The sequence below is a fragment of the Dendrobates tinctorius genome, unplaced genomic scaffold, assembly GCF_039654945.1.
Source record: "Dendrobates tinctorius isolate UK_male_01 unplaced genomic scaffold, ASM3965494v1 ptg000017l, whole genome shotgun sequence".
Classification (NCBI taxonomy): domain Eukaryota; kingdom Metazoa; phylum Chordata; class Amphibia; order Anura; family Dendrobatidae; genus Dendrobates; species Dendrobates tinctorius.
In genome coordinates this window covers 5,305,957-5,324,505 of record NW_027361685.1, presented here as the reverse complement: position 1 = coordinate 5,324,505, position 18,549 = coordinate 5,305,957, and the positions used below count along the sequence as shown (strand labels likewise).

The following is an 18,549-nucleotide window of genomic DNA, read 5'->3' as shown; positions in this document are numbered from 1 at the left end:
ATACAGAGGGGTCTGCGACCGAAGCTGGGGGTATACGGGTGTATACAGTGTACACAGAGGGGTCTGTGACAGAAGCTGGGGGTATATGGGTGTATACAGCATACACACCGGGGTCTGAGACGGAAGCTGTGGGCATACGGGTCCATACAGCGAACACAGAGGGGTCTGCGACCGAAGCTGGGGGTATACGGGTGTATACAGAGTACACAGAGGGGTTTGCAACTGAAGCTGGGGGTATACGGGTGTATACAGTGCACACAGAGGGGTCTGTGACCGAAGCTGTGTGTATACGGGTGTATACAGCATACACACAGGGGTCTGAGACTGAAGCTGGGGGTATAGGGGTGTATACAGTATACACCACAGGGGTCTGCGACTGAAGCTGGGGGTGTATGGGTGTATACAGTGTACATAGGGGTCTGCGACCGAAGCTGGGGGTATACGGAGCACACTGAGGGGTCTGCGACCGAAGCTGGGGGAATACAGGTGTATACAGCGTACACGGGTCTGCACCCGAAGATTGGGGTATACGGGTGTATACAGCGTACACTTGTAGGAGGAAGAGTCCCCGCTGTGTGTCCGGGCCAGAACCAAGAGGGCCGTCACCAAGGTTCCTAGGGAGTCTGTTTCAGGGGGACACAATTAGGAGACGGACCGCAGAGACTTCTAGAAAGGTTGGGGGAGGAGTTACTATAAAAGGGGCTGAGGACGCCAGCAGGAGTCAGTTGATGCAGCAGGGGAAGAGACGCGAGGAAGCTAGAGGGTGCCAGAGAGCCAGAGCGAGAGTCTATACCAGAGACCAGAGGGAAGAGCAGCGACAGGCGAGACAGAAGTAGGACTCACTGTGCACAGAAAGGAGGTGGCACCGAGCCGTCCAGCCGAGGAACACCGACCGCCAGCCCGCAGCTGCGGCCTGTCCGCTGCAGCCTGCGGCCGTCGCCACTTCACTCCAGCCAGCAGCTGCGGCCTACCCGCTGCTGTCCGCGGCCTGTCCGCTGCCGCACGCGGCCGACGCCGCTTCACTCCAGCCCGTGGCTGCGGCCTGTCCGCTGTCGCCCGTGGCAGCCGCTGCCTCACTACGGCCCGCAGCTGCGACCGGCCTGCAGTCACTTGAGGCAGCCACTGCACGTTCCCATCTCGAGGCTCTTGCCTCCGCTTTCCGGCCCCCAGACAGCGCCATACTGCCTCCGCCGGGGGGCATAATGCCGGAGAACCCTTCCAGGGCCTGGGCGTAGGAATGCCCGAAGTCTATGCCAGATCTTCGTCGGCTGGGCCCAGCGGCTGAAACGCCGAAGCATCATCGACCATCGCTCTTCCGGACGACAGAGAGGATAAGTGACACCTTGTAATCAAGGACCCGTAGTCGGCAATTCCGTGGCCCTATAGTCACCGGTCTTTGCCAGATTAGTCATGTTCGCATTATCAGTGTATTCTTGTGTTGATCCCTGCGAGGATAATTACTGTTAGCTAGTTTGGTTGCTCTAGATAGCCCCTATAGGCATCTTCACATATAAAAGTTACATCTTAAAGTCCAAGCCGTCTCACGCCTCGTGACTGCATCCCGCGTGCCTGCGAGTGCTACACACTGAGGGGTCTGCGACCGAAGCTGGGGGTATACAGAGTACACAGAGGGGTCTGTGACTGAAGATGTGGGTATACAGAATACACAGAGGGGTCTGTGACTGAAGATGGGGGTATACAGAGTACACAGAAAGGTCCACACAAATGCGCCTCCGCTCCGTACACACACGGCTCCGCTCCGTACACCTCGTACACACACGGCTCCGCTCCGTACACCTCGTACTCACACGCGGCTCCGCTCCGTACACCTCGTACACACACGGCTCCGCTCCGTACACCTCGTACACACACGCCCCCGCTCCGTACACCTCGTACACACGCGGCTCCGCTCCGTACACCTCGTACACACACGGCTCCGCTCCGTACACCTCGTACACACACGGCTCCGCTCCGTACACCTCGTACTCACATGCGGCTCCGCTCCGTACACCTCGTACACACACGGCTCCGCTCCGTACACCTCGTACTCACACGCGGCTCCGCTCCGTACACCTCGTACACACACGGCTCCGCTCCGTACACCTCGTACACACGCGCCCCCGCTCCGTACACCTCGTACATACGCGGCTCCGCTCCGTACACCTCGTACACACGCAGCTCCGCTCCGTACACCTCGTACACATACGGCTCCGCTCCGTACACCTCGTACACACACGGCTCCGCTCCGTACACCTCGTACATATACGGCTCCGCTCCGTACACCTCGTACACATACGGCTCCGCTCCGTACACCTCGTACACATACGGCTCCAATCCGTACACCTCATACACACGCGGCTCCGCTCCGTACACCTCGTACACACGGCTCTGCTCCGTACACCTCGTACACACGGCTCTGCTCCGTACACCTCGTACACACGGCTCTGCTCCGTACACCTCGTACACACGGCTCTGCTCCGTACACCTCGTACACACGGCTCTGCTCCGTACACCTCGTACACACGGCTCTGCTCCGTACACCTCGTACACACGCGGCTCCGCTCCATACACCTCGTACACACGCGGCTCCGTACACCTTGTACACATACAGCACCGCTCCGTACACCTCGTACACACACGGCTCCGCTCCGTACACCTCGTACACACACGGCTCCGCTCCGTACACCTCGTACACACACGGCTCCGCTCCGTACACCTCGTACACATACGGCTCCAATCCATACACCTCATACACACGCGGCTCTGCTCCGTACACCTCGTACACACGGCTCTGCTCCGTACACCTCGTACACACGGCTCTGCTCCGTACACCTCGTACACACGGCTCTGCTCCGTACACCTCGTACACACGGCTCTGCTCCGTACAACTCGTACACACGCGGCTCTGCTCCGTACAACTCGTACACACGCGGCTCTGCTCCGTACACCTCGTACACACGCGGCTCTGCTCCGTACACCTCGTACACACACGGCTCCGCTCCGTACACCTCGTACACACGCGGCTCCGCTCCGTACACCTCGTACACACACGGCTCCACTCCGTACACCTCGTACACACACACGGCTCCGCTCCGTACACCTCGTACACACGGCTCCGCTCTGTACACCTCGTACACACAGGGCTCCGCTCCGTACACCTCGTACACACACGGCTCCGCTCCGTACACCTCGTACACACGCGGCTCCGCTCCGTACACCTCGTACACACGGCTCCGCTCCGTACACCTCGTACACACAGGGCTCCGCTCCGTACACCTCGTACACACGCGGCTCCGCTCTGTACACCTCGTACACACGCGGCTCCGCTCCGTACATCTCGTACACACGCGGCTCCGCTCCGTACACCTCGTACACACACGGCTCCGCTCCGTACACCTCGTACACATACGGCTCCGCTCCGTACACCTCGTACACATACGGCTCCGCTCCGTACACCTCGTACACACGCGGCTCCGCTCCGTACACCTCGTACACACGCGGCTCCGCTCCGTACACCTCGTACACACGCGGCTCCGCTCCGTACACCTCGTACACACGCGGCTCCGCTCCGTACACCTCGTACACACACACGGCTCCGCTCCGTACACCTCGTACACACACGGCTCCGCTCCGTACACCTCGTACACACGCGCCCCCGCTCCGTACACCTCGTACATACGCGGCTCCGCTCCGTACACCTCGTACACACGCAGCTCCGCTCCGTACACCTCGTACACATACGGCTCCGCTCCGTACACCTCGTACACACACGGCTCCGCTCCGTACACCTCGTACATATACGGCTCCGCTCCGTACACCTCGTACACATACGGCTCCGCTCCGTACACCTCGTACACATACGGCTCCAATCCGTACACCTCATACACACGCGGCTCCGCTCCGTACACCTCGTACACACGGCTCTGCTCCGTACACCTCGTACACACGGCTCTGCTCCGTACACCTCGTACACACGGCTCTGCTCCGTACACCTCGTACACACGGCTCTGCTCCGTACACCTCGTACACACGGCTCTGCTCCGTACACCTCGTACACACGGCTCTGCTCCGTACACCTCGTACACACGCGGCTCCGCTCCATACACCTCGTACACACGCGGCTCCGTACACCTTGTACACATACAGCACCGCTCCGTACACCTCGTACACACACGGCTCCGCTCCGTACACCTCGTACACACACGGCTCCGCTCCGTACACCTCGTACACACACGGCTCCGCTCCGTACACCTCGTACACATACGGCTCCAATCCATACACCTCATACACACGCGGCTCTGCTCCGTACACCTCGTACACACGGCTCTGCTCCGTACACCTCGTACACACGGCTCTGCTCCGTACACCTCGTACACACGGCTCTGCTCCGTACACCTCGTACACACGGCTCTGCTCCGTACAACTCGTACACACGCGGCTCTGCTCCGTACAACTCGTACACACGCGGCTCTGCTCCGTACACCTCGTACACACGCGGCTCTGCTCCGTACACCTCGTACACACACGGCTCCGCTCCGTACACCTCGTACACACGCGGCTCCGCTCCGTACACCTCGTACACACACGGCTCCACTCCGTACACCTCGTACACACACACGGCTCCGCTCCGTACACCTCGTACACACGGCTCCGCTCTGTACACCTCGTACACACAGGGCTCCGCTCCGTACACCTCGTACACACACGGCTCCGCTCCGTACACCTCGTACACACGCGGCTCCGCTCCGTACACCTCGTACACACGGCTCCGCTCCGTACACCTCGTACACACAGGGCTCCGCTCCGTACACCTCGTACACACGCGGCTCCGCTCTGTACACCTCGTACACACGCGGCTCCGCTCCGTACATCTCGTACACACGCGGCTCCGCTCCGTACACCTCGTACACACACGGCTCCGCTCCGTACACCTCGTACACATACGGCTCCGCTCCGTACACCTCGTACACATACGGCTCCGCTCCGTACACCTCGTACACACGCGGCTCCGCTCCGTACACCTCGTACACACGCGGCTCCGCTCCGTACACCTCGTACACACGCGGCTCCGCTCCGTACACCTCGTACACACGCGGCTCCGCTCCGTACACCTCGTACACACACACGGCTCCGCTCCGTACACCTCGTACACACACGGCTCCGCTCCGTACACCTCGTACACACGCGGCTCCGCTCCGTACACCTCGTACACACACGGCTCCGCTCCGTACACCTCGTACACACACGGCTCCGCTCCGTACACCTCGTACACACAGGGCTCTGCTCCGTACACCTCGTACACACACGGCTCCGCTCCGTACACCTCGTACACACACGGCTCCGCTCCGTACACCTCGTACACACAGGGCTCCGCTCCGTACACCTCATACACACACGGCTCCGCTCCGTACACCTCGTACACACAGGGCTCCGCTCCGTACACCTCATACACACACGGCTCCGCTCCGTACACCTCGTACACACACGGCTCCGCTCCGTACACCTCATACACACACAGCTCTGCTACATCCACCCTGTAAACCCCTCCTGACCCCACACAGAAACTTCCCCTCATCCAGCACCATGACAACCAGCACAGCAGAGTCCTGCACACACTGAGGCCCCTGATCATGTGACCCCTGACTCCTCCCCTCCTGTGACCTCATCACAGGTCCTGTGCGCACAGAGCAACTGTAGAAATCTCCGGCCTCGGGGGTCTCACCAGACTTCGCTCTTTTCTTGCAGGGGCCGCAGTGGATTTCATCCTGGATCCATAGAGCTGAATAGAGGAGCGATGTTCCTTCACTCTGATGGGAATTGATGGTGACGTTGAGTCTATGAGGAACGTGTTCAGCTGCCGACTCCGAGGAAGAAACTGCTTGTTGTCTGTGGCCTAAATATATAGGTTTTATTAGTAGATGTCAGGGGAGAAAACTAAACCCTGTAAGATAATAAATCTCCTCATATGTTTCCCTTATTATCTCCAGTAATTGTATTATTACACAGGATTCTTATGATGTTACATCGGATCATCTTCTTCTCATTCAGGTCTCTACAATATCGGATCCTCTCAGTGAAGATCTTCTATAGAAGAGAATTTTCCTGATTTACCCATCAAGGATGGATATGGACAGAGACAAGATGGCGGAGAGGATGTTACACCTCACCCTAGAGATCCTCTTCCGTCTCACTGGAGAGGTGAGAGATTCTGATGACGTCACATTACATCATTCTTATCTATGGGAATAACAGATGGACAGAACTGGAGAGGTGAGGACTCTGGAAATGTCTGTAGTGAGATTAATGTGTCTCTCCATAACCAGGATTACACAGTGGTGAAGACCTCTAGTGATCGCTGTCAGGACCCTGTGTCTGAGGGATGGGGAAGACCCCTGAGCCCAATCACGGGGCCTCCACCTCACCCCCTGATCCATGAGGACATCAATGACCAGAAGATCCTAGAACTCATCTACAAGATGATTGAGCTGCTGACTGGAGAGGTGACACTGCTGGGAATGCTGGGACATTATACAGTAACACTATGAAGGGATCGGGGGATGACGGTATCATTGTATGTGTCAGGTTCCTATAAGGTGTCAGGATGTCGCCGTCTATTTCTCCATGGAGGAGTGGGAGTATTTAGAAGGACACAGCGATCTGTACAAGAACGTCATAATGGAGGTTCCCCAGCCCCTCACATCTCCAGGTAATAGACAGGACTAAATACACACGGCCTATAATTATCTGTATGTAGAGAATGAATTCAGTCCCTGTATGTGTTTCCTCCAGATCTATCCAGTAAGAGGACAACACCAGAGAGATGTCCCCGTCCTCTTCTTCCACAGGACTGTAAACAAGAAGATCCCAGTGCTCCTCAGGATCATCAGGTAGATGGAGAGAAGGTGTCAGGAGATCTCCCCTATGATGTGTAGACGGCTGTGAAGGTCTTGTGCTCAGTCTTGTTTTATCCACCAGTATTATATGTTTTATACTTGTGTAATGAGAACGGTGGAGATGGCAGGATTAGAGCTGATCATAGATGGGACTTCTCCATCTGTCGGTGACTTTTACAATATTTGTTTCAGGGTGAAGATCTGACCCATATTAATACTACAGAGACATATGTGAGGGGTGATGAGCGGTGTAATGAGGAGATTCTCACATATGACTACCCAGGTGAGTAGTAACCACTGAATGCAGAGAAGTCACAGATTCCTCTCAGTCACCGGCTGTGGCTGCTTTATCGGTGGTGTAGTCCGGCCGTATTACCATGATCACCATTTTGCCTCTAGACCACAACATTCTCCTCCACCAAAACTGTTCAAATGACTTTGGGCAGTGAAAGCCCTTTTCTATAGAATTTACAACCAATTACATTGCTTTTGATCCTAAGGAATTCAGATTACTGCACAGTCTCTCCTGAAATGGGGAGCAATATTATTTTCTCTAATCTTCTGCTCAGGATTCATAGTAGCTCCAATGGTCCACCATAAATGAGGGCAACTCTGGTTTACTGTTGTGTAATCTGTATTTGTAGTTTTCAGTGAATGAGATTCTCGTGCTCTGGGGCGGGGCTGTGGGCGGGGCTTTATGTGGTGCTCTGATTACATATTCCTCTGTATCGGCTTATGACAGGTCGCTGACCCCTCACTGACCTGCCCCCATTATTACATAATGCATATAATAGCATTGATATTATTGGTGATAATGCCTATAATATTGTGGCTATTGTGAGGCTTAGAAAAAAAAATTACATCCAGCACAATGTCACCGGTGATGGCGGCGCCTGCGCAGTAGCCTCTATATCAACTATATCAAATTTTTTTTGTTAGGAAGTTATAAGGGTTAAAAGTTAAACAGCGATTTCTCATTTTTCCAACAAAATTTACAAAACAATTTTTTCAGGGAGCACCTCACATTTGAAGTGAGTTTGGGGGGTCAATATGACAGAAAATACCCAAAAGTGACACCATTATAAAAACTGCACCCCTCAAGGTGCTCAAAACCACATTCAAGAAGTTTATTAACCCTTCAGGTGCTTCACAGGAATGAATGGAATGTGGAAGGAGAAAATAAACATTTACTTTTCTTTCACACAAATTTTCCTTTAGACCTAATTTTTTTACTTTCGCAAAGGTAACAGGAGAAAATGGACTATACATTTTGTTGTGCAATTTCTCCTGAGCATGCCGATACCACATATATGGGGAAATCTACTGTTTAGGCGCACGGCAGGGCTCAGAAGGGAAGGCGCGCCATTTGACTTTATGAATGTAAAATATGTGGGAATAATTAGTGGTTGCCATGTCGTGTTTGTCGAGCCCCTGATGTGCCTAAACAGTGGAAACCACCAACAAGGGACCCCATTTTGGAAACTAGACCCCTTAGGGAACTTATCCAGATGTGTATTGAGCACCTTGAACCCACAGGTGCTTCATAGAAGTTTATAACGTAGAGCCGTGGAAGTAAAAAAAAAATAACATTTTTCACAAATCTTTTTAGCTCCATATTTTACATTTTCATAAGGGTAACGGGAGAAATTGCTCCATAACAGTTTGTTGTGCAATTTCTCCTGAGCTCGCCGATACCCCGTATGTGGGAGAATACTACTGTTTGGGCGCATGGCAGAGCTCGGAAGGAAGGAGCGCCATATTGGAGAGCAGATTTTGCTGGAATTGTTTGTGGGTGACATGTCACTTTGTCAGAGCCCATGAGGTGTCAGAACAGCATAAGCCCCCAAAAGTGACTGCATTTTACCCAATACTTCCCTGAATGAATTCTTCTAGTGGTGCAGTGAGCATACTGACACCACAGCTGTTCTATAGAAAATTATACCTTTGGGCAGTGAAGAAAAAATAATTACTGTATTTTTCGGACTATAAGATGCACCCCAAATTTTCAAAAGGAAAATAGGGGAGAAAAATGTGCAAAATGGGGGTCCATCTTACATCCGAATTCAGCTTACCGGGGGGGTGGAATCAGCACAGGTGCAAGAGTGGTCACAGACGTTGTTCGGTGGTCCAGGCTGGTGCGGTGGCCTCCGGAAACTCCCATTCCAGGCTTGTGTGGCAGTGGTGCTCTGTGCTTGGGTGGAAGTGCTCTGCGCTGGGTCGGCAGCGCTGCACCTGTGGAGGCGGCAGCGCTCTGTGCTGGGGCAGCGGCACTCTGCTGCGTTGGGGGCTTTGCAGCCATTTTGTCAAAGCCTTAGGCCCCTGCAGCTCCATTGATGTGATGGCCTCCGGGAGAATGGCAGCTGGGGGCGGCACATGCTCAGATTTATATCTCGGCAACGAGATCTCGGGGGCGAAATCTGAATCTGAGCATGCGCCGTTCACAGCGGCCATTTTTCTGGAGACCACCGCATCACAGCAATGGAACTGCGTGGGTCTCTGGACTTTGACAAAATTCCAGTGGAGCCATCCACGCAGCACAGAGCGCCGCCGCCACAGCATTTGTAAGTATATTCCTACTATAAGACGCATCCCCATTTCCCCACAAAATTTTTTGGGAAAAAGTGCGTCTTATAGTCCTAAAAATATGGTACATTTTTATCACTAAAATGTTGTTTTAACCCCAGATATTACATTGGAAATTAGGTAGATAGGTAAATGGTCACTACACCCATAGATGAATTCTCAGAGGGGTGTCATTTCTAAAATGGGGTCACTTCAGGAGGATTCTGCTGTTGTGGCACTTTGGAGAGCCACTAAGTGCCAGAACAACAGAATCCCCCCTGAAGTGACGCCATTTTGGAAATGACACCCCTCTGCGAATTCATCTATGGATATAGTGACCATTTTCACTACAAGGATGAATTCCAGAAACACGTAGTGGAAGTTTCAGAGCAAAAATTGCAAAAATGTCATTGTAGTGCCCAAAAAATTGTGCCCAGCTTGTGTCTCTGGAGACCTCCCCCCACCTACCCCCGGAAATTGTTAAGTCAGCTCCACTCAAATGTGTCTGTCACTAAATAATCCAAATGCTTGAATGTCAAAACAGTTCAAAAACGTGGTTCTGTGTGGAAGATTGTAAAGCCGTCATGGAGACATAAGGCCGGCAATGATGGGCATTGTGGGTAATAATAGCGGGGATCATGCCTCATTCCTCTCTAGGAACATACACGACATCTTCTCTGGGGTTCTTTCTTGTTTCAGTTACTGGGATGAGTGCAATAAAATGTCGCTCAGTGAGTCTTCTCACATCTTCACATTCTAAAGGATTGGCGGGGAAAGAATTATCAAAAACAAAATTTTCAGTGACCTTTTCCTGATAATCAAGGAAAGTAACACAAAAGAATTATATGTGGCCACCTGAAACAAATACATGACTAACTTTTTATACCAGATCTATGATTTTCTTGATACCTGGTATGGCTGTAGAACCTGATCTGCAAGGTCCACACCCCATATATTTGTTGTAGTCAATGACAGACACAGGTTTTGGAGTAGTGGATCCCTGTTGGTCTGCAGTGGCCCTTGTGGTATCTGTGTGGATCGAGCTCAGGATAAAGATATCTTTTTTATCCTTATACTTAAGAGCAAGCAGCTCTCCATTGCGTAAAGCCCCTGACTGCCCCTTTTCGGAAATTTTCTTTGACCAATGATTCTGGAAACTCCTGATGGTTTTTGCGAATGGTCCCACAAGCCCCTATATTATGTTCAACCAGACTTTTAAATAGAGGTATGCTGGTTTAGTAGTTGTCAACATATAGAATGTAGCCTTTTTGTAAAAAAAAGGCTCAAAACCATTTTTCCAGATGTCCCCAGATAAGTAGGGCATCCTGGTGGGTTTAGTTCGCTGTCTTTCCCCTCATAAATGTGAAAAGCTGATGTGTATCCGGTTGAACTCTCGCACATTTTATAGAGCTTTATGCCGAACCTTGCCCTCTTAGAAGGAATAAATTGCTTGAGGTGCAGTCTTCCCTTGAATTTTACAAGGGACTCATCAATGGAAATGTTTTCTGTTGGGGTGTAGAGCTTTAAGAACTTTTCTGTCAAGTTTCCGATGATGGGTCTGACTTTGAATAGTCTGTCGTGTTCTGGGGCATTTCTGGGCAGGCACTGACTATTGTAATTAAAATGCCAAAACCTCATGAGCATCTCATAACGGGTCCTAGGAAGAATGGCAGAAAACATAGGGGTGGCTTGAACAAGCCGGTTGGACAAATAGGACCGAATGCTTGTTTTTTAACAAGCCCCATAGTGAATGTAAGTCCTAAAAATGTTTTCATTTCTAGGATATTAGTTGGTGTCCATAAATTTGACCTAGCATAATAGGATTGTGGATTCTGGCTGATGAATTGGGACACATCTGGGAAATGCTACATCAAGAGGCAAAGCCCCTTGGACATTGGTGTGCGCCAATTCACGAGCACTAGGGACAGCGCTAGTACTGGGCATTGTTCCCTGAGTTGGAGACATTTCTCCAGAAGCGCTATTTGTCCTTCTTGTTGTACTGGTCCTTGTGTGTGAGGATGGACCAGAATCACTGCTCATTTCTGAGCTATCACTGTCGCTGCTACTAAAGCCCTCGAAATCCACATCGCCATCTGACACTGCACTTTCTTCACTGTCAGAACATAAAAGTGTATAAGCCTCCTCTGCGCTATAATACTGACCGGCCATTTCATTCATTTTTTTTTTTCCTGGAAATAGAAAACATTGACGTGACCAAATTATTGGGGAGACAATTGAGAAATGCCTAATTCTTTAGCATAACCCTAACCCTAACCCTAACCCTAACCTAACTTTAGCCCCAACACTAACCCTAACTATAGCACTAACCCTAACCTGCCTTATCTGTTTTTGTACTTTGTAGCACAATCGCTGACTGACACAGCTGTTGGCAGCAGCACTTGTAACACTGTTTCTCCTTTAATCTCTCACTGACAGGAGATCTGAAGAGAAACAGCGTTTTTATGGGGCAGATCGCCCGGGAAAGTTCGCTGCTACAACAAACTTTCCTAGTGATTTGTCTCATTGGCTGATGTGACACTGATGTCATAAGGACCTGTACCGATCAGGTCTCAATGAAGTAGGAGGTCACAGGAAGCATTTTGGGGTGGAATCCCCTAGTTATAAGGTACGTGGGGTCCCGATGAGCACAAAACTGCCGACCGTAGACAAACGACTGCGCTGCACAAAGTCCTGCTAGCGCCGGCGTTTATCTACCATTGGCGGTCATGAACCGATTACGTTAAGGCCTATTTCATGAGTTTTAATTGTTTAAAAATTCTGTGGAAGCATGGCTGAAAAGCAATGTCAGACTTTCATTTGTTCATTGTCATAGATTTTTGATTTATTTCTACTTTTGTCAGATTAAAGTTCTGTGACCATTGTGGGTTTATCTGTCATTAAACGAGGGGTACCAACAATTTAGACCATGTGTGTAGGAGGAGTGAATATTTTGACTCCACAGCCACTTTCTGGAAATTAACACGTAGTGGATGTTGGAGAGTGAAAATTACACATTTGCCATTTTATTACCCAGCACATAGTGCCCAGATTGTGCTCCAGGAGACACCGCAAATTAAGTGGATTCTTCTCACTATAATATTGCTAAATACAGGGATCCTAAATGTTGTTTGCGCACACTGCAAGACTCCGAAGTGAGAGCGGATTTTGCTGGATCGGTTTATAGAAACCTTGTTGCTTTTCAGCAGCCTTTGAGCCACTAATAGTGTGGGAACCTCTGTTTTTCCATTGACAGATGATGGACCTGAGTGGGGACTTGTTTTTTGTGAGATGAGAATTGGTATTATTTTTGCCTACATAACATTGATTGGTTTCTTTATATTTGATATTTGGGAGGCAGAATGAACCAACAGTTGAACACCGCACACTACTGGTTCATCCAACAAGGTTTTCTATTACACTGTGAACTGTCATTGTCTTGGTAATTCTGGCTGGTTTCACATTTGCGTTTTTTAGGCTAGTTTCACACTTGCTTTTTTTTGCAGCGCGTTTTTCCCGCAAAAAAACGCATTGAAAAAACGCATACAAAAGCATACAACTGCTGCGTTTTTTTCAAGCATTTTTATGAGCATGCATGAAAAAAACGCAGCGTTTTTATGCGTTTGTATGCGTTTTTAGTGCGTTTTTACCGCGTTTGCGTTTTTTTCCAACATTAGGTGGCCCCTCACACTAACCCAAACCATGACTTTACTAACCCTGACCCTAACCCTAACCCTGACCCTAACCCTTAACCAAATCATACTTAACCCTAACCCAAACCCTAACTAACCCTAACCCTGACCCTAACCCTGACCCTAACCCTTAACAAAACCATACTTAACCCTAACCCTGACCATAACCCTAACCCTGACCCTAACCCTTAACCAAACCATACTTAACCCTAATCCTGACCCTAACCCTGACCCTAACCCTTAACAAAACCATACTTAACCCTAACCCTGACCCTAACCCTAACCCTGACCCTTAACCAAACCATACTTAACCCTAATCCTGACCCTAACCCTGACCCTAACCCTTAACAAAACCATACTTAACCCTAACCCTGACCCTAACCCTGACCCTAACCCTTAACCAAACCATACTTAACCCTAATCCTGACCCTAACCCTGACCCTAACCCTTAACCAAACCATACTTAACCCTAACCCTGACCCAAACCCCAACCCTAACCCTGACCCTAACCCTAACCCTAAACCCCCTTAACTAACCCTAACTCTAACCCAAACCCCTAAATTCCATGGTTAAAAAAAAAAAACGCATATGCAAAAAAACGCATACATGAGCATGCCAGTGCGCACATATGCGCATCCATAGGCTATAATGGCCATTTTTAGCGCAAAACGTGCGCATATGTGCGCATGCGCTTTTTTGCAGGGCCAAAAAATGCAACATGCTGCGTCTGGAAAATACAAACGCACACCCCAAAAAAACGCAGCGCATGAAAATCGCATACATGCGCTTACAAGCGCGCAGGTATGCGCACCCATGTTAAATATAGGGGAAAAAACGCATGCGCACATATGCGTTTTTTCCAGCGCTAAAAAACGCAAATGTGAAACCAGCCTTAGCGCTGGAAAAAAACGCATATGTGCGCATGCGTTTTTTCCCCTATATTTAACATGGGTGCGCATACCTGCGCGCTTGTAAGCGCATGTATGCGATTTTCATGCGCTGCGTTTTTTTGGGGTGTGCGTTTGTATTTTCCAGACGCAGCATGTTGCATTTTTTGGCCCTGCAAAAAAGCGCATGCGCACATATGCGCACGTTTTGCGCTAAAAATGGCCATTATAGCCTATGGATGCGCATATGTGCGCACTGGCATGCTCATGTATGCGTTTTTTTGCATATGCGTGTTTTTTTTTTAACCATGGAATTTAGGGGTTTGGGTTAGAGTTAGGGTTAGTTAAGGGGGTTTAGGGTTAGGGTTAGGGTCAGGATTAGGGTTAAGTATGGTTTGGTTAAGGGTTAGGGTCAGGGTTAGGGTCAGGGTTAGGGTTAAGTATGGTTTTGTTAAGGGTTAGGGTCAGGGTTAGGGTCAGGATTAGGGTTAAGTATGGTTTGGTTAAGGGTTAGGGTCAGGGTCAGGGTTAGGGTCAGGGTTAGGGTTAAGTATGGTTTTGTTAAGGGTTAGGGTCAGGGTTAGGGTCAGGATTAGGGTTAAGTATGGTTTGGTTAAGGGTTAGGGTCAGGGTTAGGGTCAGGGTTAGGGTCAGGGTTAGGGTTAAGTATGGTTTTGTTAAGGGTTAGGGTCAGGGTTAGGGTTATGGTCAGGGTTAGGGTCAGGGTTAGGGTTAAGTATGGTTTTGTTAAGGGTTAGGGTCAGGGTTAGGGTCAGGGTTAGGGTCAGGGTTAGGGTTAGTTAGGGTTTAGGGTTTGGGTTAGGGTTAAGTATGATTTGGTTAAGGGTTAGGGTCAGGGTTAGGGTCAGGGTTAGGGTCAGGGTTAGGGTTAGTAAAGTCATGGTTTGGGTTAGTGTGAGGGGCCACCTAATGTTGGAAAAAAACGCAAACGCGGTAAAAACGCACTAAAAACGCATACAAACGCATAAAAACGCTGCGTTTTTTTCATGCATGCTCATAAAAATGCTTGAAAAAAACGCAGCAGTTGTATGCTTTTGTATGCGTTTTTTCAATGCGTTTTTTTTGCGGGAAAAACGCGCTGCAAAAAAAAGCAAGTGTGAAACTAGCCTAATTAAAGTTTTTTACATAGCTTGCCATTTTTATGGACAGTTTAAGTAGAAACGTTCAAAGATATAAAACTCCAGGATATTTTATTAAAAATAATTGTTTTATTTTATTTTAGCAAATGACTGCATCAGGAGATCAGAGGGACAGCTGACATCTTCAACTTTTAAATCTGATGATCTTGAGATCCTACAAGATACAACTGAAGTGATTGCTATTACTCCAGATATACCATCATCTATTCACAGCAAAGATCTGTCATCTGATCCTATGAAACAGGTCCCATCTTGTGATTCATTACTGACTACTAAGAAAAATCAAAGTCACAAAAGAGGCAGTAAAAAACAAACTGCTCCTAAAGCAAAGAAGTCTTTTTCCTGTTCAGAATGTGGGAAATGTTTTAAACAGAAATGGAATCTTGATATACACCAAAGATCTCAAACAGGAGTGAAGCCTTTTTCCTGTTCTAAATGTGGGAAATGTTTTGCACATAAATCAGTGCTTGTTACTCACCATAGAGCTCACACAGGGGAGAAGCCTTTTTCCTGTTCAGAATGTGGGAAATGTTTTGCACGTAAATCACTGCTTGTTACTCACCATAGAACTCACACAGGGGAGAAGCCTTTTTCCTGTTCAGAATGTGGGAAATGTTTTAAACAGAAATGGAATCTTGATATACACCAAAGAACTCACACAGGAGAAAAGCCTTTTTCCTGTTCAGAATGTGGGAAATCTTTTAACCAGAAAGGGAATCTTAATGAACACCAAAGAACTCACACAGGAGAGAAGCCTTTTTCCTGTTCTAAATGTGGGAAATGTTTTGCACATAAATCAGTGCTTGTTACTCACCATAGAGCTCACACAGGGGTGAAGCCTTTTTCCTGTTCAGAATGTGGGAAATGTTTTGCACGTAAATCACTGCTTGTTACTCACCATAGAACTCACACAGGGGAGAAGCCTTTTTCCTGTTCAGATTGTGGGAAATATTTTAACCAGAAAGCGCTTCTTGTTAGACATCAGAGCAGTCACACAGAGGAGAAGCCTTTTTCATTTTCTTAATGTGGGAAATATTTTACTTGGAAATCAACTGTTATTAAACATCAGAGACGTCACATAAAGAAGAAGCCTTTTTTATGTTCATAATGTTGATATAGTTTTAACGGCGAGTACTCTGGCAACTGTGCTCTGCTTGTGAGCAACGCATTATGTCCCTGCCATGTGCTGCTTACAAGCATAAAGCAGTTGCTGGTATCAGAGCAGGATTCAGCAAGGGAGTGCCGGGTAGGTAAGTGTAATGCTTTTTTTTAATGTTTTGTGATGGGGCCATGGATACCAGGATGGGGGCCAATTATAAGGATTGAGCTATGCATTCCAGGACTGGAATGGGGGGCCAGTCATACCCGAATAGTGATGGTGCCCTGCATACCAGGATAAGGATGGGGGCCATGCATACTACGATGAGATGGGGCACTGCATACCAGGAGCGGGATGGGGCCAATCATGCCAGAATAGGGATGGGACCCTGCATACTAGGACAAGATGGGGGCCCTGCATACCAGGATAAGGATGAGGACCATGCATACTATGACAAAATGGGGGCTCTGCATACCAGGATAAGGATGGGGCCATGCATACTAGGATAGGGATGAGGGATCTATGTATACCAAGGTAGGGATGAGGGGGCCATGTGTTATGAATGAGTCACCGGAGGAGGAAAAAACAAAACTGCAAGCTAAGTCCAGAAAACCGGAGAGGTTGGTAGCTAGCGGATTGCAGACCCCTGAGCCTATTCACAACAACTAACAGTAGCCGTGGAGCGTTCCTACGGTGGTCCTAGACGCCTCTTCATAGCTGGAGATCTAAATAAGCCTAAAGAAAGAAAGGGGAAATCTAAACTGCCCCAGAGCAGACCCCAAAGCAATAGACAGCCCCCAACATGTATTGTCAGTGAAAACAGATGAAAACACAGACAGAAAGACAGGCAGAGCAAACAATGGGGCCCAACTAACTAGATAGGAAAGGACAGAAAAGATGCTGGCTGCAATCCGCAAAAACCCTACCAAAAATGTCTCAACACGTCTGATAGGAAAAACGGCTCTGAAGTCACTAGACTTCAAAATCCCTATATCAGCACTCCGATATATTCTGAAGACAGAGCAAAAGAGATTTGACCGATCAGAGACAAAAATGGAAATTCAGTAGAGCCCCAGCCGGGGCTGGCAGAACACAAAACTAAGCAAATCAGACAAAATCTCATGGAACAATAACAGAGCAAAACTTAGCTTTTGGAGACAGGAACTGAACTGGAGGCCAGAGCTCAGAGCAGAGAAATCACCAGCAACCCTACAAGGCTGCCTTATATCCACTCAGAGATTCCGGATGTCCAATCGCAATCCACCTGTTCAGGTGACAGATTTCTCCCATCCAAATCAGTTTCACCACCTCCTTTCACCAGTAGAGGGAGTTCATCGGACATCAAAGGTGAACGAGAAAATGAGCTCACAACAGTACCTCCCCCTTGAGTAGGGGTCACCGAACCCTCATCCACGCCACCAGGCCGATCAGGATGGGCCTGATGAAAAGCACGAACCAATCTTTCGGCATGAATATCAGATGCAGAGACCCAAGAATTATCCTCCTGGCCATAACCCTTCCACTTAACCAAATACTGGAGTCTCCGTCTAGTCAGACGAGAATCCAGTATCTTCTCAACCTCATATTCCACATTACCTTCAACCAATACAGGGTCAGGAGGTGCCACCACAGGAACTACTCGCTCAACAAACCTCTTCAACAGAGACTTATGAAACACGTTATGGATCTTAAATGTAACAGGAAGAGCCAATCGAAAAGAGACCGGATTAAGAATCTCCAAAATCTTGTAAGGTCCAATAAATCTAGGTTTCAACTTTGGAGAAGCCACCTTCATAGAGATATTCTTTGATGACAACCAAACCATATCACCCACCTTAAACCGGGGTCCAATGGTCCTATGCCGGTTGGAAAACCGCTGGGCCTTTTCCTGGGAGAGAGACAACTTATCCACCACTTGGTCCCAAATCTGGTGCATTCTCTCAACCACAGTGTCAACACCTGGACAGGCAGAAGACTCCAACTGCCCTGAAGAGAATAGAGGATGAAACCCAAAGTTACAAAAAAAAAGGTGACATCAAAGTGGCAGAACTAGCTCTATTATTTAAAGCAAATTCGGCCAAGGTCAAAAATGAGACCCAATCATCCTGATCAGCAGAGATAAAACATCTCAAATAAGACTCCAAAGTCTGGTTTGTTCTCTCCGTCTGCCCATTGGTCTGAGGGTGAAATGCAGAGGAGAAGGAAACTGAATTCCCAGCTTGGAACAAAAAGTCCTCCAAAATCTAGAGACAAACAACT

General features: G+C 49.0%; 1 protein-coding gene across 1 annotated transcript; it reads left to right on the top strand.

Moving 5' to 3' along the window:
- Positions 1 to 11,905: 11,905 nt before the first annotated feature.
- Positions 11,906 to 16,280, top strand: LOC141082256 (uncharacterized). Its single transcript, XM_073566195.1, has 2 exons — positions 11,906 to 12,081; positions 15,275 to 16,280. The coding sequence occupies exon 2, from the start codon at positions 15,427 to 15,429 to the stop codon at positions 16,213 to 16,215; it is 789 nt and encodes a 262-aa protein (XP_073422296.1). The 5' UTR covers positions 11,906 to 12,081; positions 15,275 to 15,426; the 3' UTR covers positions 16,216 to 16,280.
- Positions 16,281 to 18,549: the final 2,269 nt, after the last annotated feature.

Excerpts from the sequence above, each read along its gene's own strand:
- LOC141082256 (XM_073566195.1), top strand. The coding sequence starts at position 15,427 with ATGAAACAGGTCCCATCTTGTGATTCATTACTGACTACTAAGAAAAAT.